Source organism: Convolutriloba macropyga, chromosome 6, assembly GCF_964194025.1.
Source record: "Convolutriloba macropyga chromosome 6, txConMacr16.3, whole genome shotgun sequence".
NCBI lineage: Eukaryota > Metazoa > Xenacoelomorpha > Acoela > Convolutidae > Convolutriloba > Convolutriloba macropyga.
The window spans coordinates 72,601,883-72,622,701 of record NC_134473.1 but is presented as its reverse complement, the minus strand read 5'-3'; the positions used below and the strand labels follow the sequence as shown (position 1 = coordinate 72,622,701).

At 35.7% G+C, this 20,819-nt stretch overlaps 1 protein-coding gene across 1 annotated transcript in view; it reads right to left on the bottom strand.

Annotated features, from left to right (window-relative positions):
• LOC142341403 (uncharacterized) overlaps window positions 1–15,292 on the bottom strand; it is a 30,320-nt gene extending 15,028 nt beyond the window's left edge. Inside the window, exons 1-2 of the mRNA XM_075392330.1 lie at window positions 14,045–15,292; window positions 7,976–8,208 (exon numbers count right to left, since the gene is read on the bottom strand). Of these exons, the coding sequence (XP_075248445.1) occupies window positions 7,976–8,208; window positions 14,045–14,197 (386 nt within the window). The 5' untranslated portion in view covers window positions 14,198–15,292. The remainder of the gene's footprint in view (window positions 1–7,975; window positions 8,209–14,044) is intronic.
• Between the last annotated feature and the right edge of the window lie 5,527 nt (window positions 15,293–20,819).

Sequence of the window (20,819 nt, the reverse complement as noted above, 5' to 3'; positions counted from 1 at the left end):
ACAGACTGAGAGTGGCCACCATTTTTACAGAAACCAATTTTACAGTGTAAAAGAGCAAGCCGTCACATCTCAGTTTTGAATGGACCAATTCTTATTAAATGGGCCAGATTTTTTTTTATAAAACTTAGCTCAATTTATGCAAAACTCAAAATCTCCTCACAGCTGGGGGATATACTTGATGAAGAGGTGAAAAAATAAACACCGGATCTTGATACTCTAAAATATGTTGATATTATACAATGTTCCAGTTTGGTTTTGAATTGTTGTTTTTTGATTTTTGAAGAAAGCACTTCAGGATCCAGAGCTAGACAGTCAAAATCAGCCTTTTCATCTCCTACAACAAAGAAGTGGCCCTCATTTTTTTCAAGATGGTGTTTCCGATCAGTAATTTGATCATCATGAGGTTGCTTGTTTTCATATATACAACGTAAAGTAAGTGCTGAAATCTTTAGTTGTTCCACCAAACGAAAAATAGCTGTTTAAAAACACTGGAATTTTTGAGTTAACTTTAAAATGCTAAGAAAACATTGAAGAGATCTCAGCAAGGCCGAACACACTCAAACTTTGATAAAAACCAGTTTCGGTGAAACCAGTATTATTTTCATAATAAAATTGTTGCTATCATCATCTGATTAGTAAGCACTTCAGGATCCAGAGTGGGGCAGTCAAAATCAGCCTTTTCATCTTCTACAAGGAAGTGGCCCTCATTTTTTGCAAGATGGTGTTTGCGATCAGTAATTTGATCACCATGAGGTTGCTTGTTTTTATATATACAACTTAAAGTAAGTGCTGAAATCTTTAGTTGTTCCACCAAACGAAAAAATAGCTGCTTTAAGTCACAGGAACTTTTGAATTAGCTGAATAATCTTAATTTCAGAGTTAAAGAAATTTAGACCAAGCCTAAATTAAAAAGTCAACGTCGAAACCGTCACTCAAAAAGACCATTGTTCAGATAAAAAGTAAGCAAGAAATAGGTAAAAGTAACCAATAGTTTTGAAATAATAGCTAAAATTTTTGTTGGACAGCAATTAATCAGAATATAATATGCATCCATAGCGAGCACATGGACCTGTCAATGATCCAATTTAATGATAACGTAACAGAAAAAAAAAACAAAAAGTTCACCTATAATTTTGTCCAAAAAATCAGTAAATGATAGAGGGCGTCTGGCAATTCCAAATTTTGAAAACATTGATTTTTTGGTCCCATTAATGCTGCTGTGAGGCCAAATCCATCTTTATGTTAGTTATCTCAAATTTGGATTGTAGTTGACATAGTTGTAAAAACTCAATAAACCCGCCAATAAGTGTGCCGATGAACTGTGTTGCTTGGCCCCTAAAATGCTGACCATAAATTCTGACAGTCTGCGTAATCCAGGGGTCACTTCATAATTCAAATAATTTTAAAATTACAACTTCCAAATGAAAAGTTGCAGTTATAAAACTTTTTACTATGTACCTCCCGTTTCTCATAATCAGTAACTATAGAAGGTTCATTTATGACAAATTTGTAGTCCTGCCAACTGCTTACGACTTTTTTTGAATGCATGAAGTCGATCTTCATCATATGAAGGTTCTACGAGTAAAAGTTATTGTCAACCAGTGATGTTAATTCATCAGCTGTTTCAGCAACATTTATCCACTATCAAAATACGCCTAGAATTCTCTCATTAGCCATGCGCATTGAAGATTTTGTTACATCACAGCCACAACAAGAAGTATCGTTTAATTCTTATGGTTTTTAATTTGTTGATATATCAATTTCTTACAAAATTTTCATTATTGTTTACAGATTGAAAAATTGATTTTCGGCTTTTTTTAATAATAGAGAGAAATTTCTGTGGTTTCATTTGTTTTAGCAATTTCAGTATTGACTTTCGCGGTCTTCAGAAGAATTTGATCAGGATTAATATATTGACCCTAAAAATCAATCGAATCTTCATATTCTTTGAAGCAGCATATTCGTATTGACCATTGTGCAAAAGAATGCAGGTCTTCAAATAGATACAAAACAGCATATTAAATTATCACAAAGGTATTTGAAGTAAGCAGCCGAAAATTTAATTTCCATCAATAGCGTAACATCATTTGAATTCAAGTTCGATATCTACGAATAATTCACTCTAGCAGACCCAATTGTTCGAAGTGAAGAAATATTTACCTACGAAGACTAATTTCGGACATATGTCAGCAAATTGCCAGTAAAAAAAAGTGGTAAAAAACTTACAAATTTAAAACTTATGCTATTAGAATGCCAATATTATTCGAGTTTTTTTTTTCAAAGAAACGCTCTTATCTCTGAATTTTGTTACGCAAAGGATCGCTTCAAAAACTAATGTATTCTCAGAACCCACACCCACTTTGTTATTCCGACCCAAAATTTAAATTATGGAAAGCAACTCAATCTTATAGGACCATTCGATCATATTTGTTCAATAATTTCTTCTCATTGCCGAAGAAAAACAAGAGTATAACAAATAAGTAAAATATTTTACGTTGATAGCCAGCAGCAACCTTTTAGAAACGTTCGAATTCCATTATAGCTATATATAATTGGCTTCCCAGTAAAAATACTTAATATTTTTCTTTTGAAAACTGAAGAAAGTATACTAAGGGGTAGGGGGTGCGAAGATTAAACTTAAACTTCTGACTCGATGGTCTTACTCCTAGTATATGCTATCTTTCTAAGCCTGATAAGTATCATAAAACTACCTAAAGATTTAATTGAGTCTACCGAAAGAAAAAATATTAAGAAAAAGGAAGCAAATCAGAAAGATAACATTAAAAACTCGGCTTTCTTTTTCTTGTAATGCAAACTCAGATAAATACCCAGTTGCTTCAATAAATGATATTTTCTCCGGAACGCCTGTTCGTGTTCGTGATAACTATGTGGAAAGTCATTTACCCATATTTGAAAATTTTCAGCCAGTTTCAAAAATATTTGCTAACCAAGGATCAGTGTTCTTCTATAATTTTTCAGCAATTATCGGTAAAGTACAAAACTCGGCTCAAATTAAAGGGAAAAAACCTTTTTGTGTATGAATGAATTGACAGTTTTGTGTTGCCAAAAATGACAATAAATACGTCATAGTTTTATTCAACAGTAACCGGAAAAAAATCTTAATTAAGCTTTTGTTTCTGGCGAGGTTCGGAGGTAGTTGCTGAGCGAGGTATTGTTTTTTCGAGAAATTTAGGGGAAAACACTAAATGTAAATGAGGCCAGTAGATTAATTTGAGCTCCAATAGTTGTCGGGTATTAATTTTTAATATGAGATGCGCCCTATTGTTCTGATCTGAACCCATTTTTTGTCAGCAATATTTGTAAAGGCAAAATTAGAAAAAACTCATTTCTTACAAAAGTCTTTCTAATTTTCCCCCAAAAAATAATTTCTTTCATCAAAAAATTGCTTTCGCGAAACTTAGGGCAGTTTTGCAAAAAAAGACATCTTTTTCGCCATTAGAGAATTTTTCAGGGAAACAAATTTAACGGGTTTTGCTTAAGATCCCTCAAAAAAAAGGTTTTTTCATTCAGATGAAATGGTGTTCAATTTCAAATTATTCTTGTGAATTTTTGTGATATTTTATGAATTAAAAAATGCTCACGTGCACAGTTTGAAAAGCCAAAAGTATGTGGTGCCAGAAGTTATAATGCTGAAAGTCCCTATACGCTTAGCTAGAAGATGAAATTTTGTGCATGTTTCATCTTTTAAGCAAAGTTGCGTGTGTTTATAAAAAAAATTAGAAATTCTCTCTTAACAACTCGAAATGCTTCACGGTTCTCGGTAAACTCCTGAAAATTTCACTGATTTCAAGCGCAGTCATGTAGTTCATACTTAAAAGAAGTACGTGCAGGTCTTAAAAAGAGATAGAGCTGCAGCGCCAGGTTCTCCAATACAAAATGCCAGATTCTGAACTTTGCAAAGTTTGTTTTTCAAACAAGACTAAGTGAATCTGATGCGGTCACATCGAAATTGTGACTTGCACTTAGAATAACTGTGCAAGTCTCTACGAAGGCAATATTTTCTCTTTGTGGATGCTTCAAAGCCATGTTAACTATACGTTACCATTCGACAAACCTGTTCTCATACTGGCTTGGCTTAAAAAGACTCATTTTGCGCGAAAAAATTTATTGTAATATGGTAACTAGTTATTGTTAGCAAGATTCTTTTTTATTAAAGTTTTTAATTTGTTTTGAAACTTTAGATGTTCGCGCATATTTGAAAATCATTTAACCGAAAAAATACGGAAATTGAAAACCTGCCGGATCGATTTTTCAAATGTAATACTCTGCTGTAATTAGTCCCCAAAGGAATCCCATTTTGCTGTCTTTAACAATATTAGTCAACCATATTATTCTATATGATACCAGTAGATAAATTTGGCCTCCAATAATTGTCAAACATTTTTTTTAATATGTGTCGCATAAAACTCTTCTTTGAGCTTTTGTTTCTGGCGAGGTTCGGAGGTAGTTGTTGATCGAGGTATAGTTATTTCGAGAATATTAGGGGAAAACGCTAAATGTAAATGAGACCAGCAGAATAATTTGGCCTCCAATAGTTGTCGGGTATTAATTTCTAATATGAGGTGCGCCCTATTGGTCTGATCTGAACCCATTTGATGTCAGCAATATGTGTAAAAGCAATTTTTGATAATTTTTTTTCTTTTTTAACATGGTCAAAAAAATTAACAGAAAAAAATTCATTTATTACAAAAGTCTTTCTAATTTTCCAAAAAAAACAATTTTTTTCATCAAAAAATTGATCTTCGCGAAACTTAGGGTCAGTTTTGCAAAAAAGACATCTTTTTCGCCATTGGAGAATTGTTCAGGGAAACAAACCTAACGAGTTTTGGTTAATGTCCCTCAAAAATTAGTTTTGTTCATCCAGATGAAAGAGTATTCAATTTCAGATAGTTTTTGTGTATTTTTGTGTTAATTTATGAATAAAAAAACGCTCGCGTGCACAGTTTAAAAAACCAAAACATGCGGTGCCAGAAATTAAAATGCTTGAAGTTCCTATACACTTAGCCAGAAGTTGATTTCCTTGATATTTCTTTATTCTAAAACCTGCACATTTCGTTTTTTAAGCAAAGTTCCGTGAGTGTTTATAAAAAATTTAGACATTCTCCCTTAACAATTCGAAACGCTTCACGGTTCTTGATAAATTCCAGAAACTTTCACAGAATTCAAGCACAGTCACGTAGCCTATACATGAAAGACGCGCGTGTATGTCTTAAAAAGTCAGATCTCTGCGGCGCCAGATTCTCCAATGCACAATGCCAGATTGCAAAACTTGCAAAGTTTGTGTTTTAAGCAAGGTAGGTGATTTAATCTGATGAAATTAGTTCGAAATTGTGTCTTGCATCTAGAAGATCTCTACGAAGACAATGTTTCCTTGGATCTTTTTTGGATCTTGAAATTTTGTGCATGTTTCATCTTTTAAGCAAAGTTGCGTGTGTTTATAAAAAAAATTAGAAATTCTCTCTTAACAACTCGAAATGCTTCACGGTTCTCGGTAAACTCCTGAAAATTTCACTGATTTCAAGCGCAGTCATGTAGTTCATACTTAAAAGAAGTACGTGCAGGTCTTAAAAAGAGATAGAGCTGCAGCGCCAGGTTCTCCAATACAAAATGCCAGATTCTGAACTTTGCAAAGTTTGTTTTTCAAACAAGACTAAGTGAATCTGATGCGTCACATCGAAATTGTGACTTGCACTTAGAATAACTGTGCAAGTCTCTACGAAGGCAATATTTTCTCTTTGTGGATGCTTCAAAGCCATGTTAACTATACGTTACCATTCGACAAACCTGTTTTCATACTGGCTTGGCTTAAAAAGACTCATTTTGCGCGAAAAAATTTATTGTAATATGGTAACTAGTTATTGTTAGCAAGATTCTTTTTTATTAAAGTTTTTAATTTGTTTTGAAACTTTAGATGTTCGCGCATATTTGAAAATCATTTAACCGAAAAAATACGGAAATTGAAAACCTGCCGGATCGATTTTTCAAATGTAATACTCTGCTGTAATTAGTCCCCAAAGGAATCCCATTTTGCTGTCTTTAACAATATTAGTCAACCATATTATTCTATATGATACCAGTAGATAAATTTGGCCTCCAATAATTGTCAAACATTTTTTTAATATGTGTCGCATAAAACTCTTCTTTGAGCTTTTGTTTCTGGCGAGGTTCGGAGGTAGTTGTTGATCGAGGTATAGTTATTTCGAGAATATTAGGGGAAAACGCTAAATGTAAATGAGACCAGCAGAATAATTTGGCCTCCAATAGTTGTCGGGTATTAATTTCTAATATGAGGTGCGCCCTATTGGTCTGATCTGAACCCATTTGATGTCAGCAATATGTGTAAAAGCAATTTTTGATAATTTTTTTTCTTTTTTAACATGGTCAAAAAAATTAACAGAAAAAAATTCATTTATTACAAAAGTCTTTCTAATTTTCCAAAAAAAAACAATTTTTTTCATCAAAAAATTGATCTTCGCGAAACTTAGGGTCAGTTTTGCAAAAAAGACATCTTTTTCGCCATTGGAGAATTGTTCAGGGAAACAAACCTAACGAGTTTTGGTTAATGTCCCTCAAAAATTAGTTTTGTTCATCCAGATGAAAGAGTATTCAATTTCAGATAGTTTTTGTGTATTTTTGTGTTAATTTATGAATAAAAAAACGCTCGCGTGCACAGTTTAAAAAACCAAAACATGCGGTGCCAGAAATTAAAATGCTTGAAGTTCCTATACACTTAGCCAGAAGTTGATTTCCTTGATATTTCTTTATTCTAAAACCTGCACATTTCGTTTTTTAAGCAAAGTTCCGTGAGTGTTTATAAAAAATTTAGACATTCTCCCTTAACAATTCGAAACGCTTCACGGTTCTTGATAAATTCCAGAAACTTTCACAGAATTCAAGCACAGTCACGTAGCCTATACATGAAAGACGCGCGTGCATGTCTTAAAAAGTCAGATCTCTGCGGCGCCAGATTCTCCAATGCACAATGCCAGATTGCAAAACTTGCAAAGTTTGTGTTTTAAGCAAGGTAGGTGATTTAATCTGATGAAATTAGTTCGAAATTGTGTCTTGCATCTAGAAGATCTCTACGAAGACAATGTTTCCTTGGATCTTTTCCGTTTGTGCCCCCCCCCCCAGCTTAGTGGGCGCATATTACTTGCACCCCCCAAATGCACGTGCCATATTTCTACAAAATGATTTTACTATGTAATGTCACCTGCTCTGTAACTGGTGGCGCATAGCGTACTGGGGGGGGGGGGGGGGGCACAAACGGAAAAGATCAAAAACGGATCTTTTTCTTTGTGGTCTTTGCGTGGTTAAAATAGACTCATTTTTGTGAGAAAAAATCCATGGTAAAATGGTTACTACTTATTGTTAGCAAGATTCTTTTATAATATAGTTGTTCATTTGTTTTGAAACTATACATGTTCACGCATATTTGAAAATCAATTAACCGCAAAAACAAACGGAAATTGAAAACCTGCCCGGATCATTTTTTCAATTATAATACTCTGTTTTAATTAGTCCCCGAAGGAATCCTATTTTGCTGTCCTAAACCATATAAGGCAACAAATTCATCAACTGACCGAACCTAAACTGCCTTCAGCAGTTGCAACTTTATACATGTTTTAATGTAAATTGAAACGAGCTTGAAGGCCTGGTGCTAAAGGGGTAACCCTGTCAATCACCCTGTTTCGTGGGTGGGGATGGCTAGAAAGAACTTTATTGCAATGACCAGTATCGAGCTTTCGAAAAAAAAGACTTTTTCGTTACTGACCCTTCCCCCCCCCCGTCCCTCCCCTTAGTAAGTTATGCAGTCCTATGATGTTGGGGCACAAACAGGAAAAAATCAAAAATTTTATTACAATCACGATGGAGAGGGGTGGGGGAGAGGGGTGGGGGAGAGGGGTGTTCCTAAAAAAAATCCTAAAATTGTCACAACTGTCGGTGTACTAACAGCTTTTGTTCACTGCACTGTTCACACCACTCTCCGTCGCCATTTATGACTGCAACCTGACACAGCATCGCATGCAAATACTCATCTGCTTCTCCGGGAGGGTACAAAGGTCTATCGGGTGTCCGCCCGTGCTGAATATAATTTGCAGTCACATTTTGAGCCCAGCTGCTCCAGTTGTAGGGTGTCGTTAACTGGTGCAATGAGGAAGTTTTGCTGCCCTCATCTTTTCCAGACTGAAATACTCTTCACATATGTTCTGTTAATTATACCATGGTATGACCCAAAAATTCTAAGTTTACAAATACCTTCGCAACCCTAGTCGAGGCCTCGGAATGTTAAAAGACCGTCCTTGGCCAATATTGGGTAGGCAAGACTGTCCTTGTTCGATAATTTTTATGAAAAAATAACCTCGACTTTTGTATATTCATGGAATGAATTTGACATGGCTAATTCAGATGAGAGAAAAAAAAATTGGCTCGACTTATATTTTCGACCGGCCGGATCACAGTGACATTGTAAAATAACGCTGAATCATAGCATTCCAAATCTGCATTTTCACTCTGTCCAGTACTCTAGGCTCATGATATATTATAAATTTATCATGACAAATTTCAAAACCAAATTTATCATGACAAATTTCAAAAAAATGTCTGCAATTAAACTGCAACATGATAAATTTGCTATTTGAAAACGCTCTCCGCATTGAAAATACGAAGTCCAAAAATGCTATTCACATTGAAAATATGAAGTCTGAAAATGCAATTAAAAGCGCAAAAAATGTCTAAAATGATTCGAAAAACTGCTTTGAATGCTTATTTGGGCCACAATAACCTCCGTTTTGATAATTTACTACATTTTACTATTGTAACGTGCACAACACAATCTGAAATAAAAACAAAGAAAGGCTCCAAATTGTGCCCAAAAGTTAAAAAAAATTGGCAGGTTCCAGGCATTCGGCATGCTTTTACTGGTTTTAGCGGGTTTTTTCACTGTTTAAACGTTACTTGCAACGTATTAAGACTCTAAGTCATCTTCATGCTCAAAAAGTGCACTAAAGTGCCTAAATTTTCAAATTTTTTCATGAGTTTCCTGTGAACATTATGCGAACCAAAAATCAGAGATGCTCAGTCTACTTTCAGAAAAAATATCAATGCGAATAGACTGCACATAACGAGGTAGCCGACAATATACAATCGGAATTAAATATCTGCTGATCCCGTACCTAACTCTAAGTCGAATTCAGGACTGAGTCAGAGTATAAATCAGGTCACATTTTGCACTGAATTTGTCTGATTCAGAGCTAATTCAGTGATTAATTCTGATTATCTTCTGATTCAGAAGAATACATAATATTTTCTCTGAATTTTGCTCTGATTCAGAGAAATTCAGAAATCACTTTACAGTTGGTTCTGAAATCCTTCTCCTTCAGCACTAAATCATAAAATTTCACTGAATTTGTTCTGAATCAGTACTGATTGACACTGAACCTTAGGTACGGGATATGCTATGAGACTAGGGTCCGGGCGTATATTCAAACTTACTATTTGCACCCTCCCCTTGAATTCATAAGTTCATTCATAAAATCGGGAAAACTGTACTGGGAAACCAACACAAATCTGATGCGCTATTTTCAGTCTTGACATTACCAACTTTCGATCTAGTACCCCAGCCGGGCCAATTATAACCCCCTCCGGAGAAGTTGACTAACTGGAAAGTCTTTTCTTCGTTAGGTTGCGAACAGTGCTTTTTATCGCTTCAACTTACTCGAAAAGTTCACTTTCCTCCGACCAACAATATTTGAGTTTAAAATTTCAAGCATGTGCTGGCAACAGCGACAGTGAGCAAAACAAGTTCAGAATTGCTTCAAAATGAAATATCCACCACAATACGGTTTTAAGCATCTGTCTTATCGGTTTTTGAGCAAGCGTGGACAACAGTGGCACGAAACTGTAGCTGTTATTCACCTTCTCTGTGATGCAATGATGATGTCTAATTTCCACGATAGTTAAAAACCAATCAATGAAAGAAAAACCGAATGAAAGAAAGCCTAACTGATGATTAAATTCAAAAGAGTCGCTTTTGAAGACATATTATTATAGGACTAATTTGGCATCAGGTAATAATTTTTTTTCTAAAAATAGGGCGATGCAAAAGCTAATTGCAGGTTTGCAAAAAAAAACTAGGTTACAATTTCCGACAAAGATGAAATTACCGTGAATACAAGTGAAAAAAAATCAAGCTTATTTCGTCACTGTCGTCCGCAGTTTCTGTATCCATTTTCAACGCTAAAATCCGTAACGCAAAGAAAAAGAATACGACGACAAATCGAAACGCTAGTCCGCGAGAGGTCCGAAAGGCCACCAAATTACAAAATTTGTTATTTGCAAAGTAATGTTATTTAAAATCGTTTTTAAGAAAAAAAACAACTTTTAAATCAGCTATTTTTGTTTGCGACCATATTTTGTAGCGTTGCTATTGTTGTTTAAGTCATTAATTGTCCCATATTTCAATTTTAGCCTTAAGACGTCGAATGTTATCCACTCTATAATGTAGCACCAATGTAGCGCTATCAAAATATCAAAACTCGTGCTACAAACTTTATGAGCTTTTCCGAGATCCTTTAGCCACCACATCAAATCAATTAGGAGCAAAACCTTTAGACAGTCAGTTTAACTATTCTAACCCGGACTGAACGTCAAAGTCTTAATCAGTACTGATTTAATGAAATTGCAAGTTTTTCATCAGCACTGTATCACAACTCTGATCATGTCACTTTTTAGACCCGGCACGTCCTATATAAAGTCTCAACTCTTGACAAGTCTTGCACAAGTCTTAGCCAGGACTTCACAAGTCTTGAGCAAGTCTTGGCCAAGACATGACAAGCCTTGGGTCAAGTATTGCGCACATTTTTTTGTTGGTCTGCTTTCGTTTCATAAAGACGGCTGTAAAGACGGCTTGCCTTAAACGCTCTCCAAACTGAAAAAAGAAGCACAAGATAACGCCAGCACTTCCACAAATTTCACCTAATAGCGAATGAAAAAAAAAATCTGAAGTCACCCGATGATACCCGTCATGGCCACTCCTTTTTCCTGCCCATTGAAAAAAGTTTGGTTTCGGGATAAGTATATGGGACCTTTTAAGTTGGTATATGCTCAATTCAGGAACAGCTCGGTCAGATAAACAAACTTCTCGTAAAAACGCAAACCATTGTTGGTAATTTTGAAATGCAGTAACAATAAATAAATTTTTCTCAAAACTCTACTTTGATTATTAACTGATCAATCAGCAAGACTTGTCAAATCTTGGTCAAGGATAGACTCAAAACCTGGCAAGTCTTGGCCAGGAATTGACTCAAGACTTCCCACGACTTCACCAAGACTTGACTCAAGAGTTGCGAAATCTTGGCCAAGACTTGACTTAGATTTGACAAGACTTGAGTAAGTCTTGGCATGTGTTCACAAGTCTTAAGACTTGAGATAAGACGGGTCAGTGCTAACTTGTGAACTCAATGCGTGTATTTCACTGAAGAAGTGATCAAGACCGGAAGTTCGTTCTGGGAAACCAACATTCAACAAACAGAACTAAGTTAGCAGTTTGTTTTTTTGTGGCCAAGATCTAGTGGAAAAAATGCCGAAAAACTAAATGATTTTACTGAAGCAAAAAAACTATTGGTATTAGACTTTTTTGTTAAATTAAAAAAACGAACAGGCTCGTCCTATATTCCCTTTCTTTCTTTAGTTGAGCGGAAACAAAAGGAAAAGTGAAAACTAGTCTAGATATTGCAATTTTATCCTAAGTTAACATATAAAATCAAAAACACTCGCGAAAAGATAATCAGCACTATCAAAATACAACTTTTTTGAAATTACTAGTAAATTTTACTCATTTGAGAAAAAGAAAAGCAGCAACTCTTTCTAACAATCATTTATTCCACAGAAATTTTTAACGCAAAGAACAAACGTTTTTAAATACTATCACCAAGTAGACTTTCAAACAAATGGATGACAATAGCCAAAAAAGGGTAATTGAAAATTTATGTATTTATTTTTTTATTTAAATACTATTTAATTGCAGAATGGGAAACATTCATGTTCAGTTCTCGTTTACATCTAAGAATAATCAAAAGTTGATTAAAAAATAATACGGTGAAATTATATGTAAGTTAGGTAACTCTGCAAGTTTCGAGAAAAATAACAACCTGCAGCAGAATAGGAAATTGTAATTAGCAATAAAATGACCAGTTGAAAGACAATGATTGAGAGAAAACTCAATATGAAATTGCTAACAACGAGAGATTGAAAAAGCCAAGGTTTTGAACTTAGAAAACAGCCACGAACATCTTTACAGCGAGAATAAGTTTTTGAGAAAAAAACAATAATTTTGAGTAAAAAAAGAACCAATCGGTAAATCTAAGTTTACAAAAATAGAATTTTTGTCAGGTTTCCATCAAAAGTGTGAAAAGAAGAGTGACTTCCTGACATCGGGTAGTCTTTTGTAATTGTAAATCTAATAAAAGAAACCTGATTGATTTGCTTTGAAGAAAAAGACAAGAAGAACAAGAAACACTGAAGCCAAAATCAAAGCGTTCAAATGTAATGCATCAAATAAAAAATTCTATATAAGACCTTAGTTTGAAACGCCAAGGGTGCTACTACTAGGAAACTACTAGGGTGCTACTACTAGGTGCTACTACTAGGAAAATATGTTGAAAATATATCTATCACCCGAAAAAATTTCAAACATAACTCAGTGATGTTGGACGAATTGCTCTCACGCAATAAACGGCAAGAGTCAGTTCTGTGAAAAATATATCCTCTTCAAAAATCTGTCAAAAACTTAATGTGTCAGACAAAAAGCGACCAATAAATAAATCACCCAAAATTGCAAAAAGGGTCCAAATAATTGATAAACCAAGCGTTTGGGAACAAATAAAAAGCGAGGAGATGAGAGAACAGTAGCGCGTGTAAATTTAGTTTCTTAACTTGAAACCGATAGAAGCCATGTGAAAATTCAAGGAAACTTAAATACCTGAGAACATAAAATTGTCAAGTAACTTGTCAAAACTCATTGAATCAATGTTTTGTGAAACTTCTGTAATCTTTACTCTTCAATCTTGTTATCGATTCACAAAAATAATATTGCAGTTGTACCTTTGAACATACAATTTTACTCCTCAATGTTTTTAATAACTTATACTAATTTTTTTCTGCAATTCTGGCATAAGTGAGAGTTTAGAATTGGGTGAATCACTTAGACATCAACATACATTCCAAATTGACGTTTCAGGGGCGCAGTACACTCAAATTTCTACAGCAAAAAAAATTGTATGTTTTGTTCAGAAAATAACGAAAAAAACAACCAAATATTTGAACTTTTTGATCAATGTGCAGGAAATCGCAAATTAAATTACTGGATCTGCAAATAGAAATGTACTTTTTTTGACTGTGGTATCGGCAAAATTACCTTATTAGAGGAGCTTTTGAAAAACGAAAACAAGCAGCATTGAGATTTTTTATAAAAGGAAACTGAAAAAAAAAACAAATTCTGAGCTACATGAAACTAATGAAAGAAACGATTGGTCAGTAGCAAAATTCCGAAAGTTTTTCCTCTTTTTCATCCCTCTATCCCAAATCAATTGCTAGAAACATTTACAGATAATTTAATGAATTACTGGATTATTTTTAAGACAGTATTTCGTGCGCAGTTTTTTTCTACTATTTAAGAGGTCCATAAATTTATTGAGAAAAAAGTCTTTATAGCTGATCGCCAGAAAACTGAAGCGAAATTGGCGAAGAGTACATTTTTCTGCGAAGTATTTCATTGATTTAGACAAAAATAAAAATCATTAAAAATTGTGAACGTTGAATTGCTCTGAAACAGTGCTTTAACAAGCATAATTCTTGCAACCCCGGTATCCCCTCACTACAGGGCTAATTATCTTATTAATTCATTAAAGAATACTATGTTTTTGTACTGATATTTTTTATTGTTAATAATTTTACATGACAACCTCAATCATTTATGATAAATTTAGAATATATGAAACTATAATGAATCGTGTGGCCCAACCTTGAAGTGAGATGACGTTAATCCATCCTGACCTTGACTCCTGTCACTTTCCAGATTGGCTGCAGTAGTCGAAATAACTCCGACTCTCTCGCCAAAACTGGCCGTAAAACATGTGCAAAGAACAAACACAAATCGTACTATCATAACTTCCATAATAACCACAACTAGTAATGTCTAGTAATGATAACTCACGCTGCTTTTTAAGTGCAATGTATCTATGCAAAGGATTAATTTTATGTCTGTGGCAAAAGGCGGAATATTTTGTTCAACTGTAGTGATTTTGTTCAACCGTTTCCTCCCAAAAAACAAGAGATATAAAGTACTTTTTAGACCTTATTGTTTAAGCGAAAGTGCTACACTAATGTTGGCTGAGCGAAATTTCAACTGAAAATCATTTGTTCATGCGGTTTCTTTTCCCAGTAAGCACACCCAAAAATTCACGCTTAGCTGCAGATATTTTATCAGCTAATGAAAAAAAGGATAAGTAATGCTGCTAGTAGCATTATTGGGAAATAAAAGTCTGGTCACACAAATAAAAGATGTTTTTACAATCCGTGATATGGTATAGTATAATTTCAACCAGTAAGATACGATTTAACAAATTAGTGGTGTAATGTAGGAAGTAAGATATTGCGTAATTTGTTAAAGGTCTCTTTTGAGGAAATAAATATATCGTTTTCACGCGTAGGAATTTAGGTAATCAAGGTTTGTTGACTTATATCACGCGGCCTTCGCTTCTGAGAAATATAATTCCCGAGATTTGCTTATGATCCAGCAAAATAATCCCACATGGTAGAAAATTAAGCGGAAACTCTATTCTATTTCAAGTCGATTTCGCGTGTATTGAGGACGTCAAAATTTCTTGTAAAATTAGGTCACATATCTTGTAAAAGCATACTTGAAGGGAGGTGGCTACATAAATTATTTAGACATAAATTTTCCTGCTTTAGAGCCATTTCCCTACTTTTCGTTGGTTTATAATAGCTCAAGCGGTAAATAAATTGTTTATATCATATAAACTTGGCAATAAACTGGGTGACCATGAAAATTATATCTAATTTCGCCCAACTGTTTGTTTGGGTAATTTCCGGGAGCAAAATTGAGGGCTCAAAAGTTATCTCATATGGCTGGTATTTCAATTTATCAACCAAAATTTAGAGTTCTTCGTTAAATTGACCTTCGGTGAATTGAATAACAAGACTATGATGAATGCTTTTCGCTGCCTAAGGACGCGTTTTCCAGACACAATATCTCTTGTTTTATGAGGCAATTGGAGGTAAAATGGGGGGGGCTGGTTTTCCTGTAAAACTATTAATAAATTGAGTTAAAGACAGGTGTACAAAAATTCATGTTCATCAAAATTTTCGACAGTTTAATTTAAAATGTAGAAAAATTTACTGCATTGAATAATACTTCGAGATCGAGGTGGAAAATCTTTGAGATTAGAGAGCAAAAAACGAGTAATTCAATTACGTTATAATTTTTTGAAGAAAACTAATTCTCTCTCACTCCTAGTCGAGCCTTTTATATTGTAGGAATCTTTTCTAACAGAAGAAAGATATACTTCTGCACAATGTCGACAGAAAACGAGTTAACTTTGTACAATCTTTCAGATAAAAAGTTGAACTGGTTAAAAGTTCATCTGTATTTTAGTTGGTTGTTAAAATTAGTGGCGTGATGAGTAGGAATTAAGGTGTGTGAATCTGGAGTCAACGGTTGAGAGTACAATCCTGAACCTACCTGAAATTCTGTGAGCAAGAATGAGTGCTCATATAACCATGGCCTAAAGTTGATCACAGCCGGACAAATCTTGACTGCAATAGTATAACACGTAAAAGTTGCAAACGCGAAAAGTTACAAGAGTCACTATAAAAAAATGTCGCCAGGCCCTTGGGCTGTTCTACAAGCAAGTGTAACAGCCCTACCCCATTATTATTCCTTAGGCAGTATAATGTTCCAGCTATTAATCTATTAATCTTATAGCGCCTTTCCGCTCAAGCTTTGTTTTACTTTCGTGCCACTGGACCATAGTGTATTTATTATTGATAACACAATTTGGCACGCAATTTATTTAGCTTTTGCGTGTTTCAAGAGCTAATTGAGAATTTGTTCCGTTGGCCATGTTCCTTCGCCCAAACGACACTTGATACTTTTCTGCTTACAATCCAGTTAGTTGAGCTTTTTCTCAACAAGCTTTTATAAATAACCTATTCAGTTTAATTCAATATTCTGAAAACTTACTTTGTCGATTTTCCAAAGAAAAAGATAGAGCACAGAAAACAAGGTAAGATCAATTAAATTGAAGTTGTTAATTTCAACAAAAAAAAACTAAAACAACCCAATCTCGAATCCCGCATTCGCAATTCAAACGTTCGTTTTTTTAATACCTACCGGGTTGTTATATTGTTGACAGGTTCGGGATTTTTTTTTTCCAAAATAAGCTATCCTGCAATTTTCAGGAACATCTGCTTTTTCTTTACCTTCTTTTCAAAAAAAAAAAAAAAAAAGAGAAAAATAACTCAAATATTCGGTCGTTTTTGTGATCTGCTTGACAGATAACGGTTGTTCTTTTTCTTAGATGAGCAATAATTGCCTTTAACTTTAGAACGCTTTGACAAATAGGTACTGATTTCAGAGGCTTCTCAAGCGTTATCCGATTTATCGGAAAATAGACGCTCCTTGCTTCCGCAGCTTCTACATTCCCAGTGTTTGTAGGTCCCACGTAGTAAGACTAAGGGGCTTAGCAAGGGAGGTTTCGGCGGCTGCTACGGCAACCTCAACGATACATAACTTAAGACGAGAGACCTGAAATCCTAAGTTAAAAAAAGTCTCTGCGTTCTTTTCTGTTATCTCTTAGAGGCCAGCTTTTACTGGTCCCCACAATTTTGAACAACCGATATCTGACTTGCCGGTCCAATCGCAAGGTTGGAACTTTGTGCAGCATTTTTTATTTCCATGTAATTAATAACAAATGGCTGACGCAGCTCTGGAAGCTAAACTTCTTCTACCGGAGCCTTTTAACGGAACAAGTGATATTCAGGCCTATATAACACAATTCGAACTCTTGAGTTCGTTACAAAATTGGCTAAAAAAAGCATTCAATAGTGATGGAACTCCGCAACACGACAGCGCTGGTCAACAGGTTTACATTGATAAGCGTCATACTATTTTTCCCTTGCGCTTACGAGGCAGTGCTATCGAATTTTATCAGTCATTAGATGACGCAACAAAAAATGATTATTCAGAGCTTAAAAAGCAATTTTTGCGCCAATATCAGGAACCTCCTGAATTTTTTCGGTCATCCCTTGCAAAACGTATTCAAGGCGAGTCCGAAAAAGTAAGTGAATTTTTAGCTGAGCTCAAACTTCTAGCTAATAAGGCTTATCCCCAAGACACGCAGGCAATCAGAGACCATATTGTGCTTCAATCTTTCATTGATGGCCTTCACAATATTCATGTAAGGGTAGAGTTAAGAAAGAACAAGCCGGCTGACATTAACGCGGCCTTAGAATCAGCACTCCACTTCGACGCAATTTACCGTCTTGAAGCAAATGCAAATGAGACTGCGCCTTCATCTACTTCTGTGAGTTCCATTGAAGCACTTTCGCGTAAAGTTGATAAACTCATGGCCGGACAAGTTAGTTACCAACCACGTTCTCGTCCGATGAACAAAATATCGGGTCGCAGGAGCAACTCTCCTTACAGATTGTCTCCGTTTAACAAACGCAAGTCACCTACTTTCTCTCGTAGCCCATCGCAACACGGAGAACGTCGTCAATCTTCCTCTCCGCGAAAAACGTTTCTTGACAATTCACACAGTCGTTCAATCAGTAATGAAAGAAAAGTCAGGTTCACCGGACCAACTATTTGTTATGGTTGTAATCGTAAAGGTCATACTAAAAATAATTGCAAAAATTGTTGGAACTGTGGTTCTTCTCAACATCAGCGACGTAATTGCCCAGAGTCAAAACCATACTCTAACCGATAGCTTCTTCTATCGCCATAGTCCACCTTGAAAGAGTTTGTTCTCCATTTTTAATAACCCATGGCACAAAACAAGCGTATTTTTGGCATACAGTCGCTTCTTTCCAAAATAATAATCGCCGATAATATACTGCCTGCCCTGATTGATTCAGGTGCTTCAATTAGTGTAATTCGTGCCGATGTTTTTGGCAAGTTCAGCAACTTTAGCCCTTCGCTTACATTGGAAGCATCTGATATCCAAGCATCCGCCATAAATGGCTCTATGCTTCAATTTAAGGGTATGTGCTTGCTTCCATGTCGTTGGTTTAAAAATGGTCCCATGTTTTCTTTCAAATTTTACATTTGTGCCCACCTCAGTGTTCCTTGTGTGGTCGGTTTTGATCTCCTACACAAACAAAAATGTGCAGTAGACTTCTCTCGGGGTTTATTAGATGTAGGTGACGCAGTACTGGAATGTATCAGTCCGTTGTCTCAGTGGTTTGAGGATAATTCTCCGACAACTGAGACTTCGCTTTGTTCTGTAACTTCGCGTTTCCTTATTCCACCTCGAAGTGAAGCACTCGTAAAATGTAATCTAAAGTCACATCATGCGCATAAGTTTTCTTCAAGCAGTTCGCGTACTTCGTCTGACGCGACTGTGGGTTTGGTTGAGCCCCACGTAGGTTTCACCAGTTTAAACTCCCTTTTAGTGGCCTCGTCTCTTGTAACAGTTTCTCAAAATGAATTTTGGCTAAGAGTACTTAACCCTACTTGTAATTCCGTAACTTTATATCCTTCGCAAACTATTGCGCAAATCTTACCCTACAACGAGACTGTTGCAATTCCGTTGCTGGACGATAGTATGGACTCTCAAGCAGATACAGGAATAACTGGCAACTGGGCAAGTGATCAGTCGCTTGAGTTCCATCAAAACCTCTCGCAAAATCGGGATCCTCAGCCGCACACGGATGTCTGCTCATCTGCTTCTTCGGATGAAATGACAATCATCTTTTGTCCGCCTTCCAAAAACATTCCAGTCGTTCAGACTGCTTCTGCAACAGCAGCTTCGGGTTCGAGAAGCAGCCCGCTCGAAGGAAGCAATTCACGCCAGGCTATGGGTCCACCTCGCAACGGTCCCTTACGCCTCAACGGTTTGGTGTATTCAGCAAATTTGCATGCCGTGTTGCGGGTTGTTGAATTTTACCGCAATGGGAAAGTTCGCCTTCAGGATCCTTACAATGCAAGGCGAAGGCCTCTGCTGGATCCTGCGGATCTAGTCGCTATCCCTGTTGACAACTCGGCTGAAAATCGCGACCTTCGAGATCAACTTATTCGACTTCGTCGATCTCGTGAGGCTCACGAGCGTGACCTTTACCAGGCTACCAATGAGATCGACAAACTAAAAGCTCGCATTTCCGAGCTGAATCAAATGCTAGATGATTCTCGGACGGCAAATCGTCTGCTCTCCGCGAAGGTTGTTACGCTGGAGAAAAAACAACCTAAAAAGCCAAAATCCTCTAAGGTCCGCAATGCAGGGGTGAATACGGACACTATGTCTGCCTCTGAGTCCTGTTCAACGACCTGTCGTCACCTCAGAGGTCTCCAAAACGAATTCCGCTCCCTGCGTTCTCAATTACTTCGGGGAAATCATAATCCACAAAACAAGAAAATAAAAAGGAAGCCTCGCTCGCGTTCTTCGAGCTCATCGTCCTCATCGGGTTCGGAGACAGAATAGTGGGACATGAGGACATGTCCTTCCTAAGCGGGGTGATGTAACAGCCCTACCCCATTATTATTCCTTAGGCAGTATAATGTTCCAGCTATTAATCTATTAATCTTATAGCGCCTTTCCGCTCAAGCTTTGTTTTACTTTCGTGCCACTGGACCATAGTGTATTTATTATTGATAACACAATTTGGCACGCAATTTATTTAGCTTTTGCGTGTTTCAAGAGCTAATTGAGAATTTGTTCCGTTGGCCATGTTCCTTCGCCCAAACGACACTTGATACTTTTCTGCTTACAATCCAGTTAGTTGAGCTTTTTCTCAACAAGCTTTTATAAATAACCTATTCAGTTTAATTCAATATTCTGAAAACTTACTTTGTCGATTTTCCAAAGAAAAAGATAGAGCACAGAAAACAAGGTAAGATCAATTAAATTGAAGTTGTTAATTTCAACAAAAAAAACTAAAACAACCCAATCTCGAATCCCGCATTCGCAATTCAAACGTTCGTTTTTTTTAATACCTACCGGGTTGTTATACAAGCCCAAAAAAAAGTTATAAACTCTGATCTTTTCAAGTTCTGACAAACATATCTCAAATCCCGGTTCCAGTTTTTGGAAAAACCTGTATAACAAAACAATTTATCTAAAGTGAGTGTAAAGATTGCTTGACTTAAAATACTGATTTAACTGTTCAAATGTTTCATAAAGTATATTGAGCACTTTTTGCAAAAACTTGACTATCAATAAGTTCTAGCGAGCGTCAGATAAATATTTTAAGTGTCTTACAACTGAGACAGTTATTAGACTGAAGCTTTTTCCTTCAAAAACAATAATGCTCCTACTTTGTAAAAAATATTTTATTTTTCACTTTCTAGATTGCAAATGAGAAAACCATGACAAAATAGTGAAAAAATCCAAAATTTGGTATAAAAGTATTATTCTGGAACAAATCTTCTGTTTCCGGTACAAAAAATTACCCAGCAAAATCACCGTAAAAATAATCTTTTTTGTGACAAATGTGGCAGAATAATGGTTTAATTGAACGAAACTCGCAAAAAAATATCAGCATACAGGAAATGGAAGAAA